Source organism: Trachemys scripta, chromosome 2, assembly GCF_013100865.1.
Source record: "Trachemys scripta elegans isolate TJP31775 chromosome 2, CAS_Tse_1.0, whole genome shotgun sequence".
Classification (NCBI taxonomy): Eukaryota; Metazoa; Chordata; order Testudines; family Emydidae; genus Trachemys; species Trachemys scripta.
In genome coordinates, this window is record NC_048299.1 from 180,960,379 (window position 1) to 180,978,937 (window position 18,559).

Sequence of the window (18,559 nt, forward strand, 5' to 3'; positions counted from 1 at the left end):
CACACCTCCCCGCCCCCTCCCCCCCGCTCCTTGTCCCCTGACTGCCCCCTCCTGGGACCCCTGCTCTTAACTGCCCTCCAGAACCCCACCCCCTACCTAAGACTCCCTGTTCCTTGTCCCCTAACTGCCCCCTCCTAAGCCCCCCCCCCAACTGCCCCCCAGGACTGTATCCTGACTGCCCAAAACTTTCTCCACTCCCCCCAAAAAGCCCCCCCCCGTTTCTTGACTGCCCCCTCCAGAACCTCCCTGTCCCTTCTCCTGCCCCCTTACCCTGCTGCTCAGAACAGGGTGTTGGGCTCTGTGCGAGCCGAGCCGGACACGTGGCTGCGCTCCCCAGCACAACAAAACCCGGTCCCTGGCCCTGCACAGTGCTGCCGGACCGGGCTGCAGGGGAGAGCTGCTGGCTCAGAATGCAGGGCGGATCCGGCTCCTCTACAGCTGCTCCAGAGTCCAGCCCGGGACTTTTCTGCAGCCCTCCCAGCCCCTCGCTCTGCTCTGCCGGGGGAGGGAGGAAATCCCGGACATTGTGAGTGCTTTACAAATTCCCCCCGGACGCTATTTTTAGCACGAAAAGGAGGACATGTCCGGGTAAATCCGGACGAATGGTAACCCTAGTGTATCTCCTTATCTTCAGATATACACATGAGGAGGTAATGTAGGGATAATTCTCTAAAAATTCACATCCTGAGAAGATGGGAAGTCAAGTAGCAAGCCAGATTCTGTCCCCATTGACTCACTCACCCACATTTGCACATGGAAGACCATCCTTGAGCTCTATTTCCTTTTGGGGTGGGGGGTGAATTGAGCAAGAATAGATTTGGGGGGAAAGGAGTGCAGGAGAAAGGATTTTTGGAGATGCCTTGAAGATGCCTGTTCCGCAAGAAAATATCCCATTTGCCACCCTCCCAGTATTGAAGAGGACTGCTTCACCTTTGAGAGGGTGTCTCCAGAAGTTCTGGCTGATGTGTGAGGGATAGGAAGATGCAGAGAGACTATCAAAAGATGTGGCAGAGCTTCTCTTCTACATCCCTGAAGGTGGTCTCCTCATAGAATCACATCACTGTTTGGCCTTTGGCTTACTCAGGTTAGCTTTCTCCTGTCATGATGTTGTGAGAGAGGTGATCCCATTCAGTGAACAGAGCCCAGAAAACATGGTTCCCTGAGGGAGAGTTTGCTTGCTGCTGCCATCAAAAAACAAAACTTTAAAAGCGAGATTGCTAATAAATAAGGTAGAAGCCCTGAATTACAGCTCTGTTTGCACTGCAGGATGTAAAGAATCTAGTATTCAGGCAGAAATAGTGGCATCAAGCCCTAGCAGCCTCAGATAAGTCTGAGCTACCTCTGGTATTTGCACAAAGAGGCAAAACCAGTCTCCAACAAAGGGATGGAGAGGGAAGGAAGAGAGGAAAAAAGTTCAGGAACCAAAAAGGATATGATAACCCTTTCAGCCACATGGCCCTGTAATATCTCTCTTGTTGACTTAAAAGAGGTGTCAGACAACTAGGAACCTGCTTCTGGGCTGGACTTCTTAAAAATTCTAGCTAACTCACAAAGATTCGTCAGATGCAGAAAAGAACTTGCTCCCATGTTAATACGAACTTCTCAGCAATTCCACTTCCCTGCATCAGATCTAACTCCAAGTTGTATGTAGGAGTTTTTGATGGTCAGCTCTCTGTTCAATATGTGAAGGAGGAACAGATTTTAAAATAAAGTTCGTATTATTAGTCCACATATTCCAATTTAAATCAAAATGTATTACGTTTCTGTTCATTTTCAATTGGCAACTCATGCAGCAGTATCAAGCCATTATTTTTTTAAAATATATTTTTACTAAAAAACAACCTTGCTCAGCCTATGTTTCTTTAAAATTAGTTTTTATTCAGTGGTCTACAAACTGATTTAGAGCTTCACAAAAACTGTAAGACGACAATACAACTATATTTTCTATTAAATCACAAGCAGTACAAATCATCAGCACCATAGCCATAGACGCCTATATGTTCATCATTCCAAAAAAGGTGGCTACGGAGTTCTCCCACCGATGCTATGTAGTACAATAACCTTTAAGCATAATGAAAGCATGCCACAAAGCAATTCACATAGTAACACATGAAGCATTCTTAACAGTCCATTTCTGAGGGGGAGACGAGCAGCATTCATTATGGAGGGAGTCATCCATAGGAGCAATCCATACCAAAACACAGTTCAAGTAATGCTGAAACAATAATGCAAGAAATCCTAGATCTTTTGAGGGGGTTCAAAGGAGGTTGTCCTTTCTTCCAGGAACTTTCCTATCCATCTATGTCTGTAGTTTTACATTGCATAGGGATGAATTTATTTAGTCTCTAACAGGACTTGATTTTATTTGTGTCACCCCTGTCTACACTTCCACTGTTCTCTTTCCAAGGGATTCCCTTTGCCTTGCTAACTAGACACAAAGGGTGGGGGCTATTTCACAGTGTGCTTTTCACTGTAGCCCATTCCACACACAATTCTCTCAGCTTCTCCCTCAGTTGCCTACATCTATCCATTCATGTTTTCTATTGCTTTACAACAGGGGTAGGCAACCTATGGCACACGTGCCGAAGGCGGCACACGAGCTGACTTTCAATGGCACTCACACTGCCCGGATCCTGGCCCCCGGTCCGGGGAGGGTCTGCATTTTAATTTAATTTTAAATGAAGCTTCTTACACATTTTAAAAACCTTATTTACTTTACATACAACAATAGTTTAGCTATATATTGTAGACTTATAGAAAGACCTTCTAAAAACGTTAAAATGTATTACTGGCAGGCAAAACCTTAAATTAGAGTGAATAAATGAAGACTCAGCACACCACTTCTGAAAGGTTGCCGACCCCTGCTTTACAACCTCCATAACCTTCTGTGTTTCTTGTTACATCACACTATTCTGTTTATACAAGCAATAAAGAGCTCAACTGACTTTAAAGAACTGTCCTGCCTTTAAAGGCAGGAGAGGAGGAAGTATTAAGGAGACACATCTAGAGTTTCCTGGCATGCAGGGGCGGGGGACTATGGCCTCTGGTATCTGTCACAGGGGACACTGACCCTTTAAGAGGGAGCAGGGCCAGTGCACCTTGACTCATCAGCTGACCTAAACAGGGCTTAAAAGAGGACACCTGGGAGTCAAGAGAATCAGTCAGGAAAAGGGCCAGATGAGAGATGCCTGGGAGTCAGAAGATTGGTCGCTTTCCCCTACCAGAGATCATGAGATGGAAGGAAATCTCCAGGAAATGGTCCTCTCTGAAAAGAGAGAGGAATTATCAGGAAGCCAATGGAGAGGCTAGCCTGCTGACATTCCTGAGCCAAGTGTTGGGAAGCTTAAAAGGGCTGAGGGCTAGGAAGCCAGAGAAGGGGCTAGTCTGCTGAAGAAGGCTGGAGAGGATTGAAAGCTGAGAACGGGAAAGGAGATGCCTATTGGCTTTCAAAGCCAGAGAGCTACAGCCTGAGGGCCAGAGGGGGCTGAAGAGTCATGAGAGATGTTGAAGCAATACCTAGGAGAAGATGGAGGAAGAGACTAGGTGAGGTAGAAAACATTAGACTCTGGTATGTGCTACATTGACTGACCAGGTGGCATGGGATTTTAAGGATTACATGCACAGGGGTGATAAATGGAGTAGGTTTCAGGAGTCCTGTTATGGACTATTTGGCCATGTTGTTGTAATAAACATAAGCTCCAAGAAGGGGTAGTCATGAGACAAGAAAGCTTATGTAGAGATACTGGGGACTCTGAAGGAAGGTAATGAGGTTGGTGCATCTGGTATGGTGTGGCCTGATGCAGGAGGGCACTCCAGACGGGGCTGCCCTATTAGGATACCCCTTAGGAGGATACAGTGTGGTCAGGCCTCTGCCTCCTCCCTATCCTTTTGTGGTGGCTAATGTCATTAGCCAGTACCAGACTTTGTATCTGGGTAATATAAGGAGTGAAACAGGGGTGGGTGAGGCTCCTGTACTGCCCCCACTTTGTGCATCAGTGTAGGGACACTCAGAATCTGGTCTTTACAAACATACAGCTCCCCTTAAAGAGGCTTTTCGTCAAAAATTCTGTAGGTTTTCATTATTATGGAGAAGAGGAATCTTTGAAGCCAGGAAATCACCTCCTTTCATCCTATGTAAGAGTATTACACTCTCATTAGGACTTTATCTGAATCCCATCCTCATCCCATCCTTTGCAACAACATTCAATTTAATTGCCCAGACCACCTGATGCAAGCATACATACCTTCCTTTTGCCCACAGACTCCCAAGGAGACACATCACTCCATGAAGTGTTGCAAAAATATTTTTCTCCTGGATCATAACCTTTAAGATTCTAAAAGAGAGGGGAAAAATATATATACATATATACACACACACACACCTTATTTACAGAACAGTTTATATACAAAATATGTATTTAAAACATAGGGAAAAATTCAAATTATAATAAACTGATAGAAAAAAGGTCTAGGTTGCCAAAATTCAATATTGTGCATCAGGATGAAAGAAAGCAACTTCAAAGTTCCAAAAAATTTGGGTCCAATATTTCAAAATGACCTTACTTGTTCCTTATTAGGTTATTTTTAATTGAACTACCACCTCAAGTTATTTAATATAAACAAAATATTTAAATCAGAGAATCCTAAGTGTTCAGAATGATTTGGGGGCTACTCTTCATTCCATTTGCTTCAATGCAAGTTCAGGAATCTTAAGGAACAAACTCCCTTTTCCCTTTAATCCACATCACTTCAGCATATGCCTCCACTCCTCTCCTTCTCCATGACCTCCTTTCCATCTCCTCAGCTCCAGAAGTCATTTTGCAAAGGGACCCAAGTCTTTTTACTCTTCAGCAAAGCATCTTTATCACTTAATCTGCAAAGACCATGCATTCGGGAACTAGTTTCTTGAAATAAAGCACTATATGTCCTTCAAGTTGTGAGAACATGTATTATTGTGTCTGCAAGAAACATAACTCACCAGCAGGATAAAGGAGCATTGTAGCCGAGATTAAGACCAACTTACCTCATTTAAATGGGTGTTTGGCATTGATTCCCTTTGAATCCTCCACCCCGAAACTAATTCATCCCATCCTCTAAGTTTACATTTGTCTCTTGTTCTCTACATCCATAGGTTCAATTCTGTTCCTTTCCCCTCACCACCCATCTCCATCTTCTACCCCAACCTCTGTACGCCAATCCTTTTGCAGCTTCTGCTACATGGCAACTATACTTAATATACCATTAGACTTTGGCACAAAGGAAGTTATCCACCAATCCCACATGCCAGTTTGACATTCAAAAAGTACCAGAAACTAGTACTAGAGTAAGTTTTAGAAATTTGTGCTTAAGCCCATGGTATTAAATATTTACCTTATGAAAGTTTTTTTTTTTTAAATATGCTATGTTCTGCTTTGCAGAGCATCCACTTCACAATAGTGTTTTCTGCTTTGACGTTCAGACAAATGCCTATGGCCACAGAAAATTTTTGTACATACTTCTCCCCTTCTGTGATGTCAAAAGGGCCCATCCCTAAGTTTTTGGTCTGCCTTAATTTCAAGCAGCTGCTACTAAAGTGATTCTTCTCGATTAAAGATTTTACAGCTGAAGATTTCCAACGTGGACAAAGACACAAAGATAAAAAGGGGGCTCAGGGTGATCTGTTTTCCAGGCCTCCAGCTACCCCAATTGCCCTATAAGTTAAAGGAAGGCCTAAAGGCATCTTTAGAATTAAATACTCAAACTCGCACCACAGTCAGAGTTTCTGGTGTAAAGATCTGTTTCGTTAGCCAGGTTTCAAAAAGGAAAAACTACAACAGCGCATCAAAATAAGAAATCCAGAGATAGTGGAAATAACTCACGAGAACTCAAAAGAGCAATTCAAACCCAGAGATGTCTCCCACAACCTAGAAGAGACAAGCAAAGAACTCTCCCCCTCACTTGGGAAAGCTGCAAAATTTCTCCGGGCAATAAATAAAACAGCTCCTTCTCCTCCCCCTCCCCACCAATCCCTATAGAAATTCTAAAGCTGATACTTAAACTTCCTCAATAGCTTCCCACCAAAGCCCACAATCCCTGCGGACAGGATCTTAAGATAAAAGACTTAGCATGAGCAATCCTATAGTCCCCCAGTTTTTTCTCCCAAAAGTTAAATGGATAAGAAAGTGGAAAAGCTTGTCAGACACATATTGACCTAACATTTTGCTAGCTCAGCACTTGTATTTGTGGAATCTACATAGCCTGGTGTAATCAGTTAGAAAAGAATCTAAGGAATGTCAAGTTATCCTTGAATTTGTGCAACTTTTTACAGTATTTACTTTCTACACTGATGTACCTCATGAATGAAAAACGCTCCCTCACTTATAAAAAGCAATTACCAGAAGGGCCTTAGGCTCAAAAATCTTGAATATTGACTTCTGCTTTGTTTTAATACCTATTGCAGATCCTAACCTGTTGGAGAAGAGTTAGAATAAGTTGCCAATACATCTAGGACATCACACTCTAGGCGCAGTTAACATAGTATTGTTCAGAATAGACGGATTTAAATCAAAGTGATTAAAAGCAGGAAATCATTTAAATAATTGATTTTAATCTTGTTTTGCATTGGTATTTAAAAAAGAAGAACAGGAGTACTTGTGGCACCTTAGAGACTAACAAATTTATTAGAGCATAAGCTTTCGTGGACTACAGCCCACTTCTTCGGATGCATATAGAATGGAACATANTATATGCATCCGAAGAAGTGGGCTGTAGTCCACGAAAGCTTATGCTCTAATAAATTTGTTAGTCTCTAAGGTGCCACAAGTACTCCTGTTCTTCTTTTTGCGGATACAGACTAACACGGCTGCTACTCTGAAACCTGTCATTGGTACTTAAGTTATTTTCCTAAAGCCAATCTTATTCTCATTGATTGGTAACCATAAAAATGGTAAGTTGAAACTAGATATAGCCTTGATACCAAATTTGGTACTACTTCCTGCTGGCCAGGAGGATATAGTACATCTATATACATTTATTTAAGCAATTATTTATCTTAACATACATTTATTCAGATTTAATTTTCACATTCATTTATTATGTTAGAAAGATGGTGAATGGTGTATTTCTCATTCACTCGATTTTTTTTTTTAAGTTATGATCTGTGGCAAGTTCTATTTGGGTGAAAAAAGTCTTTTTAAATGAATTCTAGTAATTAAATAAAACTACCTTTAGTATGGATACAGAAGGGGAAAAATTATCAAAACATGTTTTGCTCTTAGAACTAATCAATTTATTAAGCAAATAAAGTGTTATCTGTAGTTAGTAAATTGAACAGTCTGTTTCTGGTCACTATGTTCTTCAAGATTTTAGAACTAGTAGAGCTCATCCTTTCACACCTAGCTTTTTCATAGATTGGAAGAAGTAAGCCAGCTTCCCTGCTTTTTCTATTCTTAGTTAGTTCCTTAACTTTGGATGAACTAGCCATTGAAGTGAACAGTTGAATAAAGTGAAAGGAAGAAAATATTCTCTCTGCACCCAACAGAAGAGGCTACTGCTGTCAAAAAAGCCTGTTTAGCATTTCTACAAGCTCTGGTTCCATGTGCTTAGCCAGGGACCTCCCCCTGCTTAGTGGTTTCATTTTCTTTAAAGCTCTGGAAGCAAATAGGTATTGTTAACTCTAATAAAAATCATTTACATTTTAAAAAATACATATTAAGTTTAGGTCTTAGCATATATTGTCATCATTTCATGTTGAATTTTAAATAGATTTTTTTGAAGTAATTTAAATTTTAAAAAGGATATTCTTTAAAAAAAATAAAATAAAATGATGATTTAATCCACCCTAATATGGTTGTACAGCAGATCCAACTATAAATCTGGAACAGAAGGCCCATGTCTTCCTCCCAAAGGAGAGTGCAAGCTGTTAGCCAACAAACAGGCCCTTTTGGTCTCCGGTTACAAAGAGAGACCAACCTTCAGACGTACCTTGCCTCCAGAGACAAATGCCAATTATTATATCTTACTAGAAACTTACTTTTTAGGAGGCCTGTTTCATAGTTACCTCAACATGGCGGGTTAGTTCTATAACATTATCACGGTAATGGATTACTGGATTTTCCAAAATTTCATCTAGATACGGAGAAACTAAGCTACTTCTCACCTATTAAATATCAACACTGGTCAAAATGCTTTAGCGATTGCTAAAAGTCACACTATGCTGCAATGGAAGAATACTGAACCCAAGAAGTCTAAAAACCATCATCCCAGTTGATGAAGTCCTTCCATACTTAACAGAAACAGCTGTAGCTTATCTAGAAAGCCAAACATCAGTAACTGAACTTGACAAGGGACTTTATATCCAATAACTCAATTTGCTGTGCCCCTTTTCTACCCACACTCACCATATCTCCCCCCCATGATTACCATGTTCCCAAAAACCTATTTATGCTTTGAAGAGGGTCTTAGTCATGAATCCTCTCAATTTATTCTATAGCGCAATCAAAAGTTGACTTTACAATAATTTCCATAGCAAGAAATTGATATCAAACCAAGATTTGGACTTCAAAGGATCTAGGTGTAAGAATTTAGGAATGAGAAATGCTCTGATTAAAATATAGTATCAGAATAGAGGGAATATGTAAATTACTGGACAAATACATAAATGTTCTCTCTTGTCAAGTTTATTCAAACGCTAAAGTCCCTCAGACAAGATTTAATTAGAATAACCAAATGTCAACACTGTTCCAGGGTTAGTGATGCATAGTGATCCAAAGCATGTTTCTTTTGCGTGCAAGTCTTAAATGACCAATTTCAAATAGCAGTCATTGTAAAAACATAGCAAGATTCCCTACAAAATCATGCTTTAGTCCTCTTTCTCCTATGAGCATGTCACGCCTACAGACGTAATGTAAGTCCTCAGCTGGTGACAAAGTAAAGTCATAAATATACTGAAAAGGCAATGAAAGATCATATTTAACAACTGGTCAAGTCAAGGCTACCATTTAGTAGTTTATTTAGTTCCTGAAAAGTGATTGCACTTGCAGCTTTTTGATATTAAGTTTTCTAATCTGTTGGTGCAGATTCTCTTTGCTTGTTGCATGCAAGTGCTTTCCCCAGAAAATGACAGTCTCTGCTCAACAAAATGATGTCACATTTGTCTTCATAGCCTCAGTGCACTAGATGGACTGCTTGAATTTGTGGAGATGCAATACTGAATTGCCACACAACGGTTTGATTCCACCCCCCGCCCAAAGTGATCTTGAGTCAAGTTTCTAAAACCCTACAACAGATTACTGTCTCTCTTTGCTTGGTTTATAAATGTTGACAGTTTGTACATCCTTTAGAGATTTCTTCTTGATATGCCAAGGCAGAGCAGTTAGTCCCTTTGTGTTTGCTCACGTCTTCTCTTCATTTGTTCATGGTTTGTGGTTTGGTTGTTGATTTTTTTTTTTTTTTTTTTAATTAAAGAGTCCTATACAGGAAAGCACTCATGTAGTAAACAAGCAACATTTCCTTAAGTAACAGTGCTTTCCTTTGACACAATACTACCAGTAAAGAGTATGCAGCACCCTCCATTTCATGCCTTTCTAAAAATCAAAATGTTTCAATAATTTATGTTGCGGGAAACTCCTAATTCCAGGCCTATAATTGATTGCCAGATTCAGGCAATCTATCATCCAAGTAAGGATGCAGTTCTTTATTGACCCACCCACATTATAAATTTCTAAGACAGATGAATAGTATATATACACTAAACTGTGAAAGACTTTTCAAAAATTTTAAATTCAAGTTTCAGCAGTTTGTGTTATGTTACTTCAATTCTTTACCTGCAATAACTCCCTGCAGCTGTCAAGCCCAATATCCACAAGAATGCCCTTCACCTTTTTTCGAGACTTCCTGATATTATCAAGATTTTGAACAGGAATTTGAAACATTTTGCACTTTTCCTGAAAGAGAAAGACAAAAATAATGTGATGGAACATTTGTACATGCACACTTATGCTTTGTAGTGTTATAGCAATAATTAATATCATGGGAATGCTTCCCTCAGAAGTCTGCTTTCCAGCATGAAAAGCAAAATGCTTTGAACAAGAAACTGTTCTTCATTAGTATATGATCTTATGAGATCACTTCCTTATTCTAAAACAAACATGCATGTTCTTATGTTAACCCAAGATTTCAAAAAAATTCAAATTCCTCCCACCCTGACTAAAAAGTAGCCAAATTTCTATTCTTCATTCCTGTTTGGTAGCTATATTGTGATCTTCAGCATGGAAGCCTGAATACTTCAATTGTGCTAACTTCTGACTATATTTAGAAAACAACCACTTCACCTAGTGGAGATATAACATGCAAGTGAAAATGTGATGCTATTTCTGCCTCCAAGGAAACCGCATTGTGTGTGTGTGTGTAGGGGAGTACTTTTTGCCATGTATATGCTCAGATATCTTTAAGTACAGTTGTTAATGAAATCAGGATTTCCTGCAACTGCTCCTATCAACCACTACCTTGCTTAAGTGACATGGAACCAGACATTGTAATACAAGACTAATGCAGTTTTCCAACCTGCAAAACTCCACCACTTCAAAACCACGGTGGACAGCTGAAGCCGCAAATGTAAGCTGAATTTTAAAAATATTTGTAAATAATGGTATGGCTATAGTAGTGCTTCTCAGCAGAAATCTGTGTGGATTTCTAACATTGTATAGATTTATGGGATGACTATATCTCACTATCACCCAGTTACCCAAGCCAGACAAGGGTAAACCTATGGATGAGGAAAAGCTGGCTGAAGTTAAATCCCAGCAAAATAGAAGTTCTGCTGTAGGCAGAGGGAATTACTTCTTAGAGACCACCGCAAGCCCCTCTGTTTGAAGAAACATGGCCAGTGATCATCAAGACAGGTATGCACTTTAGGACTTCTTCTGTGCTTCTCATTAACTCTAGCCTCTTGTACAGCCGCATCCAGGAGAAACTCTACCATCTCCAGCTGGCCAGAAGACCGAATCCCATCTCTGATGGCCTAGCTTTGATAAAACACACCTTCATCAACTCCTATTTGAATTCCAACAATGCTACTTATTTGGGCTTCAAAGCATCAGCCCCGAGAAACTGAAACTGGTGCAGAATACAGCAGCATGCCTACTCAGTAACATGTTACTAAAAGAACAGAGAACTGGGTGATATGCTTATACACGCAGTTCTGTGAGGATCCAGAGAAGGTCTCAGTCCTTATTTCCAAAATCTAAGTCGTCCGGGAGCAGATCACCCAAAAAAAAAAAAAAAAAAAACACACACCTGCTTCACCTTTCAGAATCTCGAGTGCCCTCAACAGCTCCATTTCTCAAAACAAGAGAGCTGTCCCTTACCAGAATAAAGCTTACCTCTACAGAAGACAGAATTTTTCTTGGGGTCTGACCCCCAGACCGGAATTCTCTCCCACAGAAACTATGAGCTAACACAAACCCAATCTACATCCCAGTCCAGATGGAAAACACATTTCTTCAACCTTTAAAATCCTTCCAACAAATAAGCATCGTAACTTTTGTACACAAAACCACCTGCTATTTTCTTCTCCTCGTCCCCCACGGAAAGGGAGCCCCATTTGTCAGATGCTAGTCTCCTTGGGTTTTTTGTTTTTAAACAAACTCTGGAAGGCATTCGGATACCATGGGAATAGATAAATCCTTATTCCAAATTAAGATCAAATGGAAATTTGGACACTTTAAAGTTCTAGTTTATAACCAATGCTACTATTGTATCAGGTTATATGCACCAGACTCCATGGTCTACTATACAAGAACACAGTTGATAAGATGTCATGATGATCAATTCAGCCACAAGAAGATACGGGTTCCAAGTCCACTGGAAATATTTCTTCCACCATTTGGGTGATCTTCCTTCTCATTCAGAAGCATCAATGTATCAATTAGATGAAGAAAGGCTTTCCATAAGAAGCAAACTATCTACCAAGATAGAACCATCAGTTTACTAAGACAGCACTAATAACCCATGTCCATACTTTTCAGTCCTGTTTTAACAAATCAAATGTCTTCTAAAACTGAAGGTCGGGGTTATTAATCCAGAAAAAACAATATTCTTGAACATAGCTGGCTTTATATATTCCAATTTTCAAGATGCAGTTCTTCAATCCAAGAGACGTACATTCCACAAGTACTAAATATGCCACTGGTCTTAACACAATGCTTGGAAGCAAGATTTCAAATTATCAATCTACTACACTTCGATAATCCATTTAAAATATACAACACATTTTCTTCTATCATAAATCAGGAATTCCAATTGTCTGAGCTTGTTTTTCCTACGTCCTCAGTTTCATTTTCTCAGTTCACAATATTCAGTATTTCACAGCTAGAATAGTGTATTATCCATCCATTTTTATTTCCATGTCATTAGTTGTTTTGGTTTTTTAGCCTTCAATCTTTAATCAAAACATTCCGTATGTTACATCCTGAACTACTGCCAATCTTTTGCTAACAACTACCAGTTTCTTGCCCACCAAAGCCAACACTGGGTCAACAAAGCAAATTCAATAACATACACTGTATGAAAATGACAGTTTGTCTTACCATCTTGGCTACTGGATGATTGGGAGCAGAGTGACAAAAACTATTACTAAGCAAAGTTTATTTTAGATACTTCTGGATGTAAACAGCTCCCAAAAAATTAATAATTCACATAAGTTTCCAAAAGCATTCCATTATTAAGTGCAAAATCCAAACAAATCTTATTAAATAAGAGATTACAGGACTTGCTATCTTTATTGCTGATCTTGCAGTCTTGACACATGAATTGTCCTTAGATCATTCACATAGCCCTTAGTGGTATTTTGTCCATTAACTTTTTTTCCTTTAAATATTGTCTGACTAGGGTAACACTTCCATAACAGTATTGTATTGGACCTGAGTACAGCATGAGGTTTTCTCCACTATTTTATAGCATATGAACAGTAATATTCTCCATATTAAATCATGCAAACATGATCTGCTTTTCAACCAAGCGAAGACACCACCAAGACTGCAGACTCCTCCTACCAGTACAATGTTTACTACTGAACACTGTTCCAAGCAACATAGTTCAAATATTACATTATGAATCAGAGAATCACTTAACTAAAATTAGTGTGCTTGAAGACCACATCTGTGAATCCAAAAAATTAGCTAAAATTAACAATTTCACCCTGTGAAAGAAAAAGGTGACCTGAGAATAAAAAACAAATTGCACTTCTGATTTATGAGAAAGGCTGAATGGTTTAAGCAATTTTCCCCCCCTGCTTGACATTTACATTGGAAATTCGGGTTCTGACTAGCCTAGAAGGTATACAGAGCTAAGAGCTGAGAAATTGAGGAAGGAATTTTTAGTCAGACAGTTAAAGAAGGTATGGGGATGCTTTTTAAAAATAAAAAAAAAAAAAGATTCCCCACCTATTTAAAATGTTCAACATACATACATATTGAAAAAGAAAGTGTGTTTCAACAATTCAACATCTCAACCCTTCAATTAATATGTCAGCTAACAATATTCATCTTCAGACTCTCTACAAGTCCTCCACCAAAATCAGGACAGACCAGAATTGATAGTCCTCTTATTTCTAAAGGTAAGACAGAAGAAGGGAAACATAGCAACACAAAAAAGGGCATATGCACAACTGTACAAAAAAAAGTCCTTTTGCAGGTCAACTTTAAAGTGAGCATGAGCTGTTGGAGATATAGATGTGGCAAGTTCCATTCCAGTTTACACAGACTAATATAAAGACTCTCAAATAAGATAGAGCACACCTACTGTATAGGTGACAATTGCAAAAGAAAATACTATTCTGTATAACCTCCCCCCTTCCCCCCTTCACATTTAAAGCAAAAAAGCAGATAATCAAAAACTATAACTGAAGTTTGCAAAGTCTGATTACTTCAATGAACTACATTTTCTAAGAGTGAACTAGCAGACTTTTGGAAAAATAAAAAAAAATGGGGGGAAGGAAGGTTCAATCATTCTTTTTAGAACCTGAAAGAATATATGTCAACTCTACAGAGTTTAACACACACATTTGAATTCTAAAGCAAGATATCAGGGGAAGAACTCATTCTCTTTACATGTGAGGACTTCAGATCAAGATTTTGCATTTACCCTGAAACTGCTATCACAATGTCAAACGTTCATGTTTGTTGTACTCAATTGTCACAAGGAAAATGCAGAACTTTGCATTTTGGTCCTGATTTGTAAATAAAGAAAAGAGATTTTTCCGATCTCTTGCTTTAGAATGCAAGAGTACTTGAAATTTTCAGTTGATTTTATATATTTTCACTTTATTAGGCACTTTTTAAAAATTACATGAGATTCAGTTCACATTTGAGCTTCAATTTTATCCAGCTGCATGTTATTCAGCTGAAGAAAAAAGAAATTAAGCATTAACTTAGTACTTAAGCAATACATAAAAATATTAAAAAGGAGCTAAAATAAGTTAACTTGTAATTTCACAAGCACACCCCTCAAGTGAGCAAAACAGTTTTCCTTAGCTAAGGAAAACAGCAAACAATTTAAATACTAACAGCTGTTTTATTGGAAACTAGTCATAATTTAAGACAGTTTATACTATATTCTCAAGCAGAAAGTGATGAATGTTTTATTGGAATACATATCAGTCTAAGAAATCGATTCATTGGAAACTGTTCCTTTAGTTCTGAAGCATGGAAAGGAAATCAAATTAAAAATTTCCTGCAAAACAACTGCTATTTAAAATTATAGCTTTGTTATTCTGGAGTGTATATTCCCTTAGGGTTACTCTCTGTATAATAAACTAAAGAGAACAACACGAGTTTTATTACACTAACTTTGGTTTCCTGCCATATTCTAAACACGGAAGTCTCTCCCTAGCTCAAAATGCAGCTATCCAGATAAGAGGAGGAGAAGGAGGAGGAGACTGTTCTAAAAACAAACTTTTAGGGCTTCTCTACACAACCAGTATTGCTATAGTGGAATAACTATTCCAGAATAACTTGCCATATCGACACTCCATTGAGTGTCCATATGGGGAGTTATTCTAGAATATCTTCAGCGTGATAGTTATTCCACTACAGCAGTGCTGGTCAAGTTCCCTGTGTAGAGAAGCCCCAAAGATAAAATCATATTTATTTTACTACAGATATGCCTATCAATTTCCCACATAGATAGGCCCTAAGACAACCCTGATTTATTTACACATTAGCTACCACTCATTTTCACATTACAACACTATGTCATTAGAATGTATCTGAAACCATCAAACTTACAGAAGGGCTCTGCCTACTCCCTTCCACTATTCTAGAGCGGTCCCAAACCAAAGTACAGGTTAGGGTTGGGGAACTACATCTGCATGGCCTATACTCCCTCAGTATTCTGGTTAAAGAAGAGATTTGGTTTTGGAATGAGGATGTTGTCCTTCCCATCTGTGTTACCTGAAGTCTGACGGCCAGAGGACTTCACAGTCATTATGGAATGTGCACAAGAGGCAGTACACTCTGAACAAGGCAGCCAACTAACTCAATCCTTTCATCTTCCCTTTAACCTCTCTTCCTTCTCTGGATGATGTGGGTTTTAACTACTGTGAGTTTAAAACAAAAACAAAAACAGATCAGGCGACAAGTGTATGTTGAGGCTCAACCCTGCCACTGCCTGTAGGAGTGTTTTTCAGTACTGCACACTCCCTGAGTTTAGAGGTACTGTGTATCCCTTCTATTACCTTGTTACAGTTACACACCCCATGCACTTTTCTATAGTGCAACATGGCAGGAAAGCGGAGGAGGGGGACAGGCAGGAGAGAGGCAGGAAGAAGAGCGCACTCTAACTCCATGCAGGGTAGGGTACCCAGGAAGCATCCTCCACCTCACCTTCCAGAACTTTCTAGACTATCAGATCTACTGCACATGCTCACACATGCTCAGTACCAACATTCAAACACATCAACATTCCAGGCATGCTCACTGTCCTTCTTTGCCTCAGAGTTACAACCTCCTGACCTTTCCCCTACTTTGGTTATTTACCTCAGCTGACCTTTTCCCTACTTTTGTACTACACATGCTCAGAAATATCACGTGACCTGCAGCTCCCAATGATGCTGTGACTCTTGCTTATTCAAAATGGAGGTCAAGAATGCACAATGGAATCTAGGGAATTTCTCTGGTATCAACTCCATGCGGGGTATCCAGTGGGTACCAGATACTCAGTATGTGGAGGATGTATCCCAGGCTGCAAGTCCCAAGGAGTTTAAACCTTTTGTGCCCCCCGGGGAGCTGGGACCAGGGCACACCCCCCACCCCACTGCCCAACCCCAGCCCTGGAGCGAAGAGGGGTGGCTTTGTGCGGGGGGGGCTCCTCACTGTACTGGTTTTGGGGGGGGGGGAGGGCTGACGAGTAAATGGAGCAGGTACAATGTACCCTGGGGCAGGATGCTCTGCGCTGGGAGGGGGGTATATACATAGAGACACTCGGGTCGCTCTAGGTTGCCTAGGCCGATCCGCCTCCTGGGCGCCTGCCGCTCCCAGCTGGGAGGGCATGGCCAGCCCGTGCCCCGGCGCGCCTAGGGGAGCACGCCCAGCCTGCCCGAGGATACAGTCGCTGTGCCGCGCGGTCCGTCTCGGGCGCTTGGACTAGCCCTGCCGCGCTGGGGGCGGGCGCTCCCTGTACCTACCCGGCCAGGCTGTAGGGGGAGCTCGCCCGCTCCTCGCCGCCTCCGCCTCCCCGGTGCGTGGGTCCGCGCGGCAGCCTCCGCCTCCCGCTCCTCACAAAGCCAGCCCCGCACCGCGCTGCGCCGCCCGCCTCGCCGGCTCCTCCTCCCGGCCCCGGGGCCGCCCGCTGCGCCCCGCTCTCAGTCACAGAACGGCGGCAGCAGCAGCGCCAGCGTCCTGGCCCGCCTCAGGCTCAGCCTCTGCGCGGAGCCCCCAGGGCCCCGCTCCCATCCATCCGCCTCCGCTGGCTCCTTATCCAGCCCAAACCAGAAAGAGAAAATGGCGCTCGATTTATCCCAGGAAGTGACGTTGTGCTCATTTGCATACCAGGCAGCAGACCAATAGGGAGAGGGTTTGTCCAAGGCTCCTATTGGCTCCCTCCATCAGCTCCCTAGGGAGAGGCTAGGTACTAAAGGTGCAAAATGTTGGGGGGCTGAACCCCCCATGGGTCCCCCTAACTCACCTGTTACCTCCCTTACCTTCCCATCCTGTTCTGGTCCTTCTGAGTGGGCACAAGGGGTGGCTATCACTAGGTTTTGAGATGATCATGTGACGTCATCCTGAAGAGGGCGGGGTCTGATTTCACTCCATCAATAACACCACGTGGTCACCCAGCAACCCTGACTTCATTTGCATGGGATGTTGGGTAAAGCCTTATTTGCATCTGCAGGATTATCAGATGCCCACCCACATCCAGCAGCCAATAGGATTATGCCATGTCAAGTGACAGTGTTTCCCATTGGAGGAGAAAACTAGTGGTCCAAGCTCTTTAAGCAGAAAATGTTTCCACACACATGGTTTACACTCTGCCTGAACTAGTAACCAGGAACCCCAAAATGTGGTTCCCCAGTACAACTCATTGTGCAAATACTATGTAACTAATTCATAATGTGACATCTTCTTCTCCCAAAAAAAAGCATGAATAAAGTTGATTGGCTGAGTCCACTTCAGGATAAAAAGTCTGCAGCAAATTAAAAGGAAAGTTCACAAGAGGCTATTCTAAACTAATGGGAGACATTAAGAAATGTGAGGAGAATACAATGTGATGAAGACATCAAACTATGTAGTAATACAGTGATTAGAGGTGAATGGCAGCACAGATGGGGATCTATTATTGTGTAGATCAATTGGCCAGGAAGCTGATTTTCAGCATTCTTACTCTTTGATGGTTTGTATACTTAACAATTTTAACCAAATAGGTAATTTTCCCTGCCCATGTCCATGTATGCTCTTGAATCAGCTATGGTCTTCTCTCAAGTCTATGATCAAGCTTGTTTTTTGAAGAATATGTGACCTATAAGAAAAAGATATCTTCTTCATAGATATCTCTTTTGAGGTAGAGATATACAGTATCTATTTATAAGATACAGACATACATTTATGAAGACACTATTATAGTTTCCTCTATTACAAGAGATTTTTTTTAAATGAAGTTGAAACATAGAATTTACATCACCATCAACAGTACAGATGTCACCTATATTGCTGACATTGGAAATGACTTCCAGAGGTTTGAAGGGAATCTTAGCAAAGACCTGGATACTCTGCCTAGTGACTTTTAGCAATGGAGACTAAGAGCTTGTCTACACTGTCTCTGAAGTTGATGTAAATTATGTCGCTCAGGAGTGTGAAAAAAACACTCTCCCGAGCGACGTAACTTATCGACTTAATGTGGTGTCTACACCACGCATGTTGGCTGGAGATGCTCTACCGCCGACATAGCTTCCGCCTCTTATTGAGGTGGATTAATTACATCGACAGGAGAGCGTGCTCCCATCAATGTAGTGCGTCTTCACCAGATGCGCTAAATTGACACCGCTGCATCAATCACAGCGGCGCTGATTTAGCATGGTAGTGAAAAC

The 18,559-nt window shown here is 41.0% G+C and overlaps 1 protein-coding gene across 4 annotated transcripts in view; it reads right to left on the bottom strand.

Annotated features, from left to right (window-relative positions):
• Nucleotides 1-17,009, bottom strand: part of ADNP2 (ADNP homeobox 2) — a 32,522-nt gene extending 15,513 nt beyond the window's left edge. The window contains exons 1-4 of one of the 4 annotated variants that reach the window (XM_034762456.1): nucleotides 16,661-17,009; nucleotides 15,429-15,574; nucleotides 9,804-9,923; nucleotides 4,245-4,334 (exon numbers count right to left, since the gene is read on the bottom strand). In XM_034762456.1, the coding sequence (XP_034618347.1) occupies nucleotides 4,245-4,334; nucleotides 9,804-9,911 (198 nt within the window). In that variant the 5' untranslated portion in view covers nucleotides 9,912-9,923; nucleotides 15,429-15,574; nucleotides 16,661-17,009. The remainder of the gene's footprint in view (nucleotides 1-4,244; nucleotides 4,335-9,803; nucleotides 9,924-15,428; nucleotides 15,575-16,660) is intronic. The other 3 variants (XM_034762457.1, XM_034762458.1, XM_034762459.1) reach the window with 3 other exon arrangements.
• Between the last annotated feature and the right edge of the window lie 1,550 nt (nucleotides 17,010-18,559).